This window comes from Condylura cristata, unplaced genomic scaffold, assembly GCF_000260355.1.
Source record: "Condylura cristata isolate star-nosed mole 26May11 unplaced genomic scaffold, ConCri1.0 scaffold00017, whole genome shotgun sequence".
NCBI lineage: Eukaryota > Metazoa > Chordata > Mammalia > Eulipotyphla > Talpidae > Condylura > Condylura cristata.
This window is the reverse complement of record NW_004567118.1, coordinates 2,147,008-2,159,571: the sequence shown is the minus strand read 5'-3', so window position 1 is coordinate 2,159,571 and position 12,564 is coordinate 2,147,008. Positions and strand designations below refer to the sequence as shown.

At 57.6% G+C, this 12,564-nt stretch overlaps 1 protein-coding gene across 1 annotated transcript; it reads left to right on the top strand.

The window, feature by feature from the left end:
• Positions 1-737: 737 nt before the first annotated feature.
• CD300LG (CD300 molecule-like family member g) lies at positions 738-12,030 on the top strand. Its single transcript, XM_012726031.1, has 6 exons — positions 738-780; positions 1,563-1,895; positions 5,235-5,358; positions 5,513-5,625; positions 7,063-7,115; positions 11,926-12,030. Exons 1-6 carry the CDS (start codon positions 738-740, stop codon positions 12,028-12,030), a joined length of 771 nt encoding a protein of 256 aa, XP_012581485.1.
• Positions 12,031-12,564: the final 534 nt, after the last annotated feature.

The window sequence follows — 12,564 nt, the reverse complement described above, 5'->3', positions numbered from 1 at the left end:
GCACTGAGAAGCTAAGGCCGCTGCCGCAAGGGTTCGATTCCCGCCTGCCCCGGAGGTGACCACATGGGCTGGCAGACCTCTCCTGACCCGCCCGCTGCTCCCCTCAGCAGTGTACTTTGTAGATCTGCCTGTTCTGCTCCCCACTCTGTCTCTGGTGAAGCCTCTCGCCACCCCTGAGCCTCTGGCCTGTACCCCAGTTCTGTATGCACAAACAAATAAATCTTAAAAAAAAAAAATGTATAGCCGTAGGACATAGCAATAAATATGCATCTTTTCAGCACTTCAGATAGCCAGCTCTAGTGCCGGGGCTCACAACTAATGATTTCCCCAGCAGTGGGGCGGAAGATACTCCAGCTTGCAGGGATAACTTGAAGTGCTGGTGTCTGATTTTCATTGGTGACGAAGGCACAGAGCCTCCGAACGCTCATGATCAAAGGGAAAGATCAGTATTACTTAACGGCTAGTGGAAGTCCCTGCAGTTTTCCCCTTCCCCATTGCTGGACTCCCAGGACTCCACACACAGACCCCGAGGGCAGGCCCTGAAGGTCGTCCTCTGGGAGGGGCACCCAGTTGGGCGTGGCGCCCACACGAAGCCGTCCACACTAAGTAAGGAGAAGGCCGAGCACAGGGCCCCTCCCTCCCTTCCTCAGCCAGATTTCCCCCTTCAGAGGAAGTTAAAGCCCGGGTGGCCAAGAAGCGCTCCCAGTTCCCGGCGCTCCCACAGCCCAGGGCCCACCATGCGACCTCTCATCCTCCTGTGCAGCTGCCTGGTCCTCCCAGGTGAGAGGGGTCGTGGGCGGGGTGGGGCTGCAGTCCAAGCTGCCCTTTGGGTCTGGAGAGCCAGGGTCTCTGGAGCAGGCGCTTCCCTTCTCGGGGCGGTGGCTGCAGCCTGCCTAGAAGCTGGTGCTTCCCCACCGTCTTCATCCTCTGCTTCCTCAGCCCTCAGAGGGGCAAGCTGTTCCGGTAACCCAATGTCAGATTTTCTTCCCGAATCTTCATGGCTGTGAGAGGAGGTTTATCTCTCTCATCTTCATTTCCCTCCCCATATATAGTTGCCACAAATTCAGCAAATATTTCTTGGGCCTCTGCTATCCCACTCACAACCACCCACTGGATAAAGAATTATCTCCTTTCATCAAGTCATAAGTTGCCTTTATAGTAATTGCCGTTTACCATAAATCGAGCATTAATTCAATGAAATAGGACGTAATCATCATCCTTAGATGAGCAAACTTATACCCAGAGAGGTCAAGCAACTTTCCCAATGTCACACAGCTTCTAAGCGGCAGTGCTGAGATTCAAACCCTGGGCTATCTGACCTGAGCACTTCCTCGCCACCATCCATCAACACCCCCAGTTAGGGAAACAGCAACAGCCTGGTCTGAAGAACCGAGGGGGACAGGGGAGCAGCATATGGACTCTTCTTTTTTTTATGTTCCCCTCACCCCAATCATGCACTAACAGTTACAAAGGCCACCCCAGTGGTGACTAAGGAAAGTCTTCTGTCTTGACCCTGCACTTGAATCCAAGGAGTTCAGACCTCCTCCCTTCTGTGGTTGCAGGTTATGGAGACCTCCTGGGCCCGAAGGAGGTCAGGGGGTTTGAGGGGGACACTGTGTCACTGCAGTGCACCTACGGGGAGGACCTGAAGCAGTACTCCAAGTACTGGTGTCGGGAGAGGATATTCCTTTTCTCCCGCTGCTCTGACACCATCTACGCAGACGAAGACGGCCTGGAGAAGACGGTGGGCAGGGTGTCCATCCAGAATGACCCCCACCTGCACAAGTTCACGGTGACCCTGAGGGACCTCACCCTGGAGGACACCGGGGTCTACATGTGCGGGGTCAGCAGGCTGGGCCTCGATACGATTTTTCTGGTCTCGCTGACCGTTAGCCAAGGTAACACCATCTCTCCTTCCCCCTTTCCTGGTGGGGGTGGGCACAGGAGGTGAGGAGGGGGCGAAGGACGGGCGGGCAGGTGGTCAGTGTGGAGGCAGTTTCCCTGTCCTGAGGGGTGTGGTGCTCTCACTAACCTCTCGGGACATCTGGGGGTCCCAGGGAGAGGTCACAGTTCCAGTGCCCAGCAGCAGCGTTGGGGGCACAGGTGCCACCCAAGTCCTACTAGATGGGCCCCCCCACCATGGCTGCTTGGGTACCCACAGGTATTGCAGCCCGCTGGCTAGCCCTGCGGGTGGCTCGGCTCTCTCCTCCCGGCTCCCTTCCCCAGACCTTGGAGTTCAGGGCCGTGTTGGGGGTGGCTGGGGACCAGCCTCCAGCTTGCTGAGCTGAGGGACAATGGGGACAGGGGCAGGAGCACCTCTCCTGGGGTCCAGAATCCCACCTGGACCTGCTGCCTTGAGGAGCAGGAAGCTGGAGGGCCCGAGGTGTGGGCGGCCCCCGCCTGCCCATCAGTGAGGGTGAGTGTGCCGCCTTGCACCCATTCACAGATGGAGACTGAGGCTTTGGGAGCCCAGCTGGCGCTCAGATGAGAGACCCAACAGAAAGTGGGGAGACAGGATCCAGAAATGCAGGTTGTTTCTGTCTTTGTTGTCTGCCCTTTGCCTCGTGTGGCCTCATAACTGGGCCCCAGCCCATCCCGGAACCTTCACCAGCCACCACAACCACATCATCCGCAGGCCTTTGTTTTAATTCAAGGAAATAAAGATCAACTCATTTAATATTAACAGCTGCATCAAAAACAGTGGAAACTGTTCTCCATAATTTACAAAATGTTCTACCTTTCCTATTCTTATCAGGATTCAGCCTTCATTTTTATCAGTGGCGATTGATTTTTTTTTAAGATTTATTTATTTATTTATTCATACAGAACTGGGGTACAGGCCAGAGATGCAGAGGGTGAGAGAATTCACCAGAGACAGAGCGGGGAGCAGAACAGGCAGATCAACAAAGTACACTGCTGAGGGGAGCAGCGGGCGGGTCAGGAGAGGTCTGCCTCGCCAGTGGCGATTGATTTTAACCTAGATTTGAGGCACGCTTGTTTTGATTCTTACCCTCATCTATAATTACGTATCACTAGTCATAGTAAAGTTTGGCGCAGCCATTAATATCACAGGCATCCTCCTGTGTCAGACCTGCCCCTCTCGCTGCTGGTGCTTGGGGTGTTAAAAATAAAGATAAAGACTGATGACAAAGGCGGGCTGGCACAGCAACCCCAAGGTGCTGTGGTCTGTGACCAGTCTTTGTGGCATCGATGACCCTGCCACAGCCAATTCCTAGCCACCAACAGTTGAGCTAGTGGCTCACAGAGTTCCAGAAAAGGTAACAATCACTCCTTTCAAGCAACCTACGGTTGAGTATGGTGAAGCATCAAAAGAACTTCCAGAGAGTCAGAATGAGACAAGGGGACCCACTTGCATTTCTTTATGATCATTGTCTGGAGGCCCCAAGCAATGACACATGACAAGATGAAGTATAAATATTGGAAAGGAAAAGATAAATACTGTTTATTAGCAGGAGATTTGATTGTTGACTCAAAAGAAAGAGAAAAAATAAAAATTAAAAAAAAAAAACCCTGACGTAGTGTTAGCATAGAGGCTGGGGAGGAAAAGGAAAGTCAGGAGAGGCGGCTGATGGACAGGCTGTGGGGAGTCTTGGCCACCCCATGCTGCCCACTCTGTGGGTGCAGGAGACAGGCATTGTGCCTTTGGCGGGGTTCAGTTTCGTGGAGACACCCGGCAAATAGCTCCGCCGGCCTGTGTGCTGGCCCTGTGGGAACACAACCAGGGATTTGCTCCAGGGAACAGGGGGAGGCCCCAGGCGGTAATGGGACCAAGAGGCCCTTGGGCCGGGCCTGAACGATGAGAGGAGGGTGTAGCAGCACACGGAACAGCCGTGGAAGGAGGCAGGCAGGAGGCGCGGCTGGGCGAAGAGCAACTCTGGAGGCTGGTGCCGGAGAGGGCAGAGCTGGGCTGCCAGGTGAGTGGAAGTCCAGGCTCAAAAGGCCTGGAGAGCGCACTTAAGTTTTGAACTTCAGGTCACGGGCAATGAGGAGCCATTGATTCTTTGCAAGCAGGAAGGAATGGGACCAGTCACACTGTGCAGCTGGAGGGAGGGGAAATGAAGGTCTGAGCTAAGTGGGAGACCAGGGGACTTCGGAGAGGGAAGACCAGTTTCCAGCTAGAATCTTCCATCCAGCCTCAGTGGCTGAGGGATAGCCCGTGAGCTCGGAACTGAGGCGGGAGTGCTCCCTCCCAGCTGCTGGTGCTCCCCAGGCAGGAGGAGCTGTGAGGGATCTGGCTGTGAGGGATCCTGCCCCCCTGAGACCAGCCTCTCCCTTTCCTCTAGGTCCCTGCTGCTCTCCCTCCCCCACTCCTTCCTTCCAGCCTCCTACCACAAGGAGTCTCCAGCCCAAGGCAAAAGCTTGGCAAACTCAGGCCCCACAATTGAGTGAGTGAATGGTTTTCTCCTCCTCCCGCTCCTCCTCAGAGAAATAACCAGCAAGTGCCTGCCTGGTGCTGGACACTGCGTTTATAACCCCTCAGCTGGGAGCTGGACTGTTAGTGAGAAGTCAGGGGCTCAGTGGCGTCAGGCCGCACGCGAGGTCACAGGGGACAGGCGAACCTGGCGGAAGCCAGAGCAAAGCCTGTGGGGTCTGTTCCCCCGGGGGCCGCGGGGTGAGCAGAGAAGTCTGGGCCTCGGGCCTCGCCCTTCCACCCTGCCCTGCCATCCCTGTGGCTACTGAGGTCAAGGCCTCACTGAGGCACGGACAGTGGGCTGGGCCTGTGATGAGGACTTTCTGGTGAGGACAAATGAGACAGAGGCAGGCACTTTGGGAGGAAGGCAGGAAGGCAGTACCGCGTGACCCCTGGAATGGCCCACAGAGGTGGGGGCGAGGGTGGGGCCACGCCGCAGGCAGAGACAACAGGTTGCTGATACCCAAAGGGAGGGCCAGGCCGAGAGGTGGCCTGCTGGCCCAAAGTGGCTTCATCTAGGCGTCTGTTTGACCGCCGGGGTGTCCTTTAGCTGGGGATGTTCTGAGATATTGACCCTGAAGGGACGGGTTCAGGGTCAAAGGTCGGAGGCCTGGGGAGGCCGGGACTGAAGGGTCAGGGCAGGAGCTGAGGCATTGCTTTTGGACTGTAGCATCTCCTGGTCTCCACCCGACAGTCACCACAGCCAAGCAGGGGAAGAAGGGGGCCACGGCCTCTCCGTCCACAGGCCCCCCCCAGCGTGACCACCGAGGACCCTCCCGGTACACAGGAACCTCTCCGAATACGGGGACCTCTCCTCACGCAGGGACCTCTCCCCCTGCAGGGACCCCCCGCCCGCTCACACAGCTGGACTCCACCGCAGCAGAGGACACCAGCCGGGTCCCCAGCAGCAACAGCTCCGAGTCCAGGTGAGCCCCAGGGACCTAGGTCCCCTTCCAGGTTCCCTCAACTACAAGGTGCCTTTGAGCAAACAAGAACACACTGCTCCTTCCTCTTGCCGCGGCCTCTTGTCGCGCCCGGACACCTGGTGACAGCCCCTGGCTCCTTCTGTCTCGCCTGCAGGGTGGCCATCCCGATGGCCCGCATCTTGGCCCCAGTCCTGGTCCTGCTGACCCTGCTGCTGGCTGCAGGCCTGGCCGCCTTCGCCCGCTGCATGTTCCAGCGGAGGAAGGAAGGTGAGCAAGGGGGGGTGGGGAGGGGCTGTCAGCCAGAGGCCTCACTGAGACCTGCAGTTCCCACACCCCTACCCGGCGCCGAGACTTGTGGGCCTCTGAGATGTGGTATCAGGAGTCTGCTTCTCCCTCTGAGGGAACCACAGGAGGTCAACGTTAGGAAAAAGCAATTAAAACGGGGGAGGGGGATGGGGGGGCTGGGGGCCTCCGTCTGGCTGACATCAGCCCGCCCTTGTCAGTCTCCGGCCTCCCTGTCCATTCCAGAGGAGTCACGTCCACTCTCTGCAAGCCCAGATGCTTACAGCAGGGCTGACTGCGGGGGTGGGGGGTGGGCAGGGCTGCATGTCTGACCTGGCCCTGGAGAAGGATGAACTTGATGCTCAGTCCCTTTCTAGGGATTTCTAAGATGCTCAGTCCCTTTCAAGGCTTGAGTTCAAATCCCAGCTCTGCCACTTTTTAGCTGTGTGACCTTGGGCCAGTCACTCACTTCCCTGGGCCTCAGCTTCCTCAGAAATATGCCCAACAGAAACAGAATACGAGCCGGGTATGCCAGGTGTGCCATTTGAATTTCTCCAGTAGACCCATGGGGAGGGGGAAAAAGAAGTAAAAAGTGTAAATTAATTCTAACAATATACCTTATTACAGTATAACTGAAACATCATTTCGATGTGGAATCAATCTAAAAACATCAGCAGTGCATAATCTACAGTTATTTTTTCCTGTTGATTCTTCAAGACCTGGTGTCATGCCCAGTAGCCACATTTCTGGGCTCGGGGCCCTGTGTGGTGTGTGCGTGGAAGGCACAGCTGCAGGCTGAGCTGAAACAGCAGCCATGGAGCCGCGGGCCAGGCGCCGCAGGGTGGCTTATGTTGCTTTTATCTCCCTTCGTGTCCTCGAAACTACGCAGTTCAGAACTACCTATTACAAGAGCCCCATTTTCCAGGAGGAGAAACTGAGTGACGAAGCAGCTTGCCCCTGTCTGCAGCACGGAGGTGGTGGCCCCTGGGAGACAGCTGTGGCCGTGGACGACAGTGTCCCGCAGCCCTGGGGGAGTGGCAAGGGGCACACAGCCTGGGGACACGCCCGGCCGCCACTGGGAGCCCCCTTGCATCTCCTCTGTCAGACCATGGTCCTCCCCTGAGAGGCCCCAACTCCACCTCCTGATAGAATCTGCCCTTAGCACAGTTTCCTGGAGACCTCAGTCTAGTGATAGTAGCACACAAATTGCTTCCCTGGCTGGGCTCTGGGTTTTCCACGTACCGACCTCAGAAGACCGTCACTGCCAAGGGCTGAGCGAGGCAGGGCTTCTCTGCCCACCCGCCTGCCAGCTCCCTCTGGGAACCCTGCTCCCAGACGTGAGGGGCCAGTCCACACCTGGGAACAGCTGCAGGCCACTGCTGGCTGCCTCTGCCTTAAGGTGTCTCTGCTGGTCTCTTTCAGCTCAGCTGGCCGAGGGGATGCAGAAGACCGAGAAGGTTCACCCCTCACACTTGGTAAGAAAGGGGGGGGTGGATGCCCATGTTTGGATCTCTGTGGGGCTCTGAGGCCTGCATCACCCCACCCAGCCCATCTTCACGGTGACCTTGAGACAGGACTGGCGTCCTGCCTCTGGGGGATCTGTGACATCCCTGAAACCAACCCTTCAGGGTGCAAGCTGCACCCTGATTTCCCCCAGGAGCTAGGCAGGGCGTCTCCCAAGCCCCCTGTTTCCTTCAGAAAAGACCAGGTCTGGATCCAGGGGGCCTTTGAGATCACCTAGTCCAGGGCTTCTCTAAGTTTGGTGCGAACTCCCTCTCAGAACACCCAGAGGTTTGGGCCTGTCAGAAACTGGAGAGTTGGGACTCCACTTAACCCAGTCCTAACTGAAACTCTAGGGTGGAGGTCAGGAACCTCAGTGTTAAACTCTGCCCCTGAGGGTTCTGACAGCGCCTTATGTTTGACAACCACAGACTCCAGTCTGCTTTGGCAGAAGGGGAAACTGAGGCCCAGAGAGGGTGGAAGTCTTGCCAGAGGTCACACAGCAGGTGGCGGCCCAAAAAGAGGCAGGGCCCAGATTTTCTCACCTTCTTTCTGCCTTCTCTCCTCTTTGCAGAACACCCAGACCTCTCCTTGGCTCTGAGCCCCCTTGATCACGTTCCTGGAGAGGGCCGCCCCCCCCTTCCCACTCCCACTCACGGGGTGCTGCAGAGTGCAGGGCAGGAAACAGAAACCCCACCAGCCTCCCAACTGTCCCTCCCCACCTTCCTCCCTCAGCCTCAGCCCTTTGCTGCCCCGACTCTGGCTCCCTTCAACGTGGGCAGGAAAGGGGGATACCATCACCTTTCCTGGCGCCAGTGAGGACAAAAGAATCTAATGGACCTACGGTCCCTAGGGAGGGCCCCGGTGAGAATGGGGTACTGGGCCTTAGCGAGGAAGCAGCTGTTTTTGTCTCGGGAAGCTCAGCAAGGCCAGAGGTGGGGGCAGGAGTGAGGGAAAGGTCGCCCGGATGATGGGGGAGCTGCAGTGGCCGCTTTCAGGGAGCCTGGCCTTCGGCCCTGCCAGCTGCCCCTGGGGCTCACCCCACCCAGGTCCAGAAGGGGGGCTGGGGTGGAAGGGGGCCCCTGCTGCACCCAGAGGGTATCCCAGCTCATCTCTTTCTTTTTCTTTTAAAGATTTGTTTTTATTTATTTAGGTATACAAGAGCTGGGGTACAGGCCAGAGGTACGGGGGGCGGTGAGAGGATTCACCAGAGACAGAGTGGGGAGCAGAACAGGCAGACTGACAAAATACACTGCTGAGGGGAGCAGCGGGGAGACAGGAGAGGTCTGCTGCGCCCTGTGGGTCACTCCCTGGCCAGGATCAAACTCCTGCTGCAGTGGCTGCAGGCAGCTGCCCACAGCTTGAGACTTTAACCCCTGAGCTGCCAGGGAGGCCCTTGCTCATCTCTTTACCAGCCTCTCCCTGAGCAGCTGCACCCAGCCAGTGGGGGTCAGGGTCTCCCAGGAAAGCTGTGAGCTTTTGCTTTGCTTTGGTTTTAATTCCTTTTTGGTTTCTCTCTAGTTTTTAGCAGAGTCTGGAGGTGGAATTGAAAGGATTTGCGGTTTTCTTTGGCCACGCGCAGGTCAGAGAGGGAAGGGACACTCCATATATGCCAGAGAGCCCCGGGGGCATTGATCATCCTGGGAAGCCTTAGGGGTCAGATAGCTCCGGCCAGCACTCCCCCTACACAAGCCCATGTGGTCTGGAAATGTGTTCTGCCATCAGGTGTCTGCGAGACAGAGACGTTTACTCCAGGACATGGTTTTAAGTATCCTATTTTATGGCTGGTCATGGTTATTCTCTTATCCTGCCTCATCGATAATGAAGCTTTAGCATAGGTAAGCAGTATAAAAAAAAGTTTGGTACTATCTGTGATTTCTGGCATTCGTAGGAGATCTTGGAACATACTCCCCAAACCCGGAAAAGGGGGACACCACCTTACTCTTTGCTTGGACACCTACTATGTGCTTTCTATAGGTCACTGGATGGTGGTAGTTCCTGCAGGCGGTAGGTGCTATATCCTTACAGAGAAGGAGATGCTAGGTCTTCTTCTTCTTCTTCTTTAAGATTTATTTATTTATGCATATAGAACCGGGGTGCAGGTCAGAGGTACAGGACCCGTGAGAGGATTCACTAGGAGCAGAGCAGGGAGCAGAACAGGCAGGTGGATGAAGTACACTGCTGAGGGGAGCAGCGGGCAGGACAGGAGAGGTCTGCTGTGCGCTGTGGGTCAGCTCCCTAGCTGGGATCTAATGGTACTGAAGGATCTAACGGTATACTGAAGCTGCTGTGAGTTTCACCCGCTTTAACCCATACTGCTACCAGGGAGGGCCCTGCTCTATCTTCTTACTGGTAAGAGAGAGGCTCAGAGAGATAAGGAACTTGCCCTAAGCAATGGTCTGAAAGAGGCAGAACTGGGAAAACCAATCAACGGGTGGGCCCTGCCTGCAAGACCCTGTCTTCTCCCACCCCTCTGCCTGGAAGAACAATGGGCTTGAGTGGAGCCAAGATGGTCCCCACTGCCAGGAGAAAGAACCAGGCCTGGCCCTGACCGCGGGCCCTCCGTGGCCCCGACTCCTTGGGGTGACCTAAGTGGGAGTCCACTTTATGCTCCCCCACTTCACTGCTACTCTTTTTCTAGTGCCTAGAAACAAAGGGTCACACATGCATCGTCAACATTCAGCAACCCAGAGAAATGCTTCCCCTCAGCCCGAACAAGCCAATGTCCCTGGAGTGGACAAAGTGGGGATGGAGGCCCATGTGGCTGGGGGGGGGCTAATCAGGCCAATCCAGCTGCCCCGATATGGGGGGGGGGGGCGCGGGGGGGGGGCTGGGCTCCGCCTGCAGGTGCGGTTTGGTGTCTCTACCACATGAGGGTTTTTCCTCAAAATCATCACCCCTGAGAGACGCTTCTGGAACTGCTGGTGGCCAGGGGTCAGCTGTGGCTGTGTTATGACTGAATCTCAGAACTGTGTATGGATCCACGGGGCTGTCTCTGAGGTCAGGCGTCCTCCGGCTGGCCAGCTCTGCCTGGTCCACACTGACAGCAGGGCTGGGAGGGGCCAGGGCCCTGAGCGACAGCATCGGTGACAGCCCCCGCACTCCCATGTGCCCTCATCGCCCCCACGCCCCCAGCCACCTGGCACCGAGGCACCTCCTCTGGGCACCTCCTCTGTGTCTAAGCTGACAAGGGACCAAACTGGCTCAGAGCCCCACACGCCCCTCCCTGCCCTGGATGTTACGGACACAGACACAGGCAGGTGAGAGGGGTCGAGGCCCTATGGGATGTGCCCATGTAGGGAGATGCGGGTCGGAGCCAGACCGCCAAGCATGTGAGGCCCAGCTGGACAGGCGCCCGCTGACCGCCAAGCGTGTGAGGCCCAGCTGGACAGGTGCCCGCTGGGAGGCTCCCTCTGGCCCCCTCGCCTCTCAGCTCTTGTCTCACTGCTGTGGGAGCAGTCTAAGACACCCTCTGGGTGTCCAGAGAATGGGGGCTGCAATGCTTTTTGTTTCAGTACCTCGCAGGTCAGGGGCTGCAATGTTGGTTGGTTGGTTGGTGGGTTTCAGTACCTCGGGGCAGCTGTGTCCTGGGGAGACTTAGCTGGGAGCCTCGGCCCTCAAACCTCTGCTCTGCCTCTTGCTGGGACCAGGGAACAAGTAGGGGGTGCTGACTGAGGCCCCAGTGAGGAGCTGGGCTCCCCCACTCGCCCTGGACGCCCCACTTCTCTTGCCTGGCCTCGGTTTCCTCATCTGATTAAGGAGGTCTTGTGCAGGCTGTGCTCTCTGAAGAATTTTTCCTGTGCTATTTGTTATTCAGTTAACTTTGTTCACTCTGGGCCTTTTACAAAGAAACTAAAGGCTGCACATTCTTCCCGCCTAAGGATTAGAAATAATAATAGTAATGAAAACAAAACCATTGTAGCGCTCCCTGTCTTGAACAATAACACATCATCACAGTACTGTTATTACCCAAAGGCAACATTCTTAGCTTCATTTTCCAGCTGAGGAGCCTGCCCGGGGCTGGGTGACCTGCCCAGGGTCACAGGAGACGTGGGACACTGGACCTAAGGCCCGGCTAGGTGCACCCCACCCGGCCTCCTTCCCTTCCTGCCCCACCCCTGCACGCCCCTGCTGCGCTGGGCTCACCAGCTGTCCCTGCTGCCAAGAACAGGCTGTTCTGAAAGGCTGAATGTCAGGCACTGGGCACAGCTGGGCCCAGAGTGCGCGGTGATCACCCTCTCTGGACCCACGGAGCCTGGCGCGAGCCCCAAGCCCGCCCCCTGGCCCTACGCGGAGATGGGGCGCCTCAACCAGGTGGGGACAGGGGGCCCTGGGGCTCTGCAGCCACCTAGTCTGGCTCCGCTGTGACAATTCCGGGAAGTGGGGGGGCATCTCCCCTCAGCAACCCCCCACTTAGGCCATCAACCAAACCTCAGGCCACATCGCCCGAGGCAGGGCTCTTGACCTCATATCCTCTTTTCCTGATCCAGAACATTCTTGAATGGCTGCTTGGGAGTCACAGCTTAACGAGCCCCGGGTTGGCAGCAGCCCACATCTGCAGCCAGAAGTGGGGTCTGAGGGCCCCAGGATGGGAAAGGGGGTCGGTGGGGGTGGGGCAAGGGCATGCCTCCAGCCTGGCCTTCTGGGGAAGAGTTGCTAGGCCCAGCCCCTCGGAAGGACAGGAGGCCGTGGAAAAGGGTGCGGTGGCCCAGCAGCTACCCAGACACCCCCAACTCCAGCCGGCTCCACTGTCAGCTCCTTCCGTCCTCTTTGCTGTCGTTGCAGGCTTCAGCCGAAGACGAAGCCTCCTTGCCGGACCCGGAGGAGGACGTGGGCCTGAAGTCTCCCCTGCACTTTTCCCAGGGGCAGCTGGGCTTCATCCAGGTGTAGCCACTCGGCACCCCTGACCCCCGCCCCCGCCCGCCCCTGTGAATCTGAGTGGCTGGATTGGCTGGGTTCCAGCAAGCTTTCTGCAGCAGCCCGGCTCTCCCCTTCCTCGGGGCTCCCCCTGGAAGCCTTGTCAGCCCCCCAGCCGGGCGTTGTGGCCTCTCCAGGGCTCCAGGGGAGACCTGCCACGTAGGCTCACCACCCCGAGCAGTACATGCAGCCTGTGGACCCCACTGGGCCCAGGTGGGGCTGGAGAAGGGGCTTGGTCTGAGTGTCCTACAGGAAGGCCCCGGAGCCCAGGCGCCCACAAAGGCGCCCTCTCTCCCCTTCTACTCCTCTCAAACTCACCCCATAGCTGGTGAGGGGGGGGCTTGTTAGACAGGGCTCTGACTTCTCAAAGCCGGGCTGGGACCCGCCCAGCTGCCATTCCTTTGAGAAAGTGATTAAAACGTGGTTCCTGGGCCCCACCAAGACCTGCCCAAACCATCTCTGGGGCCAGGCCCAGGACTCTGCATTTCTAACAAGTCCCTGATGATT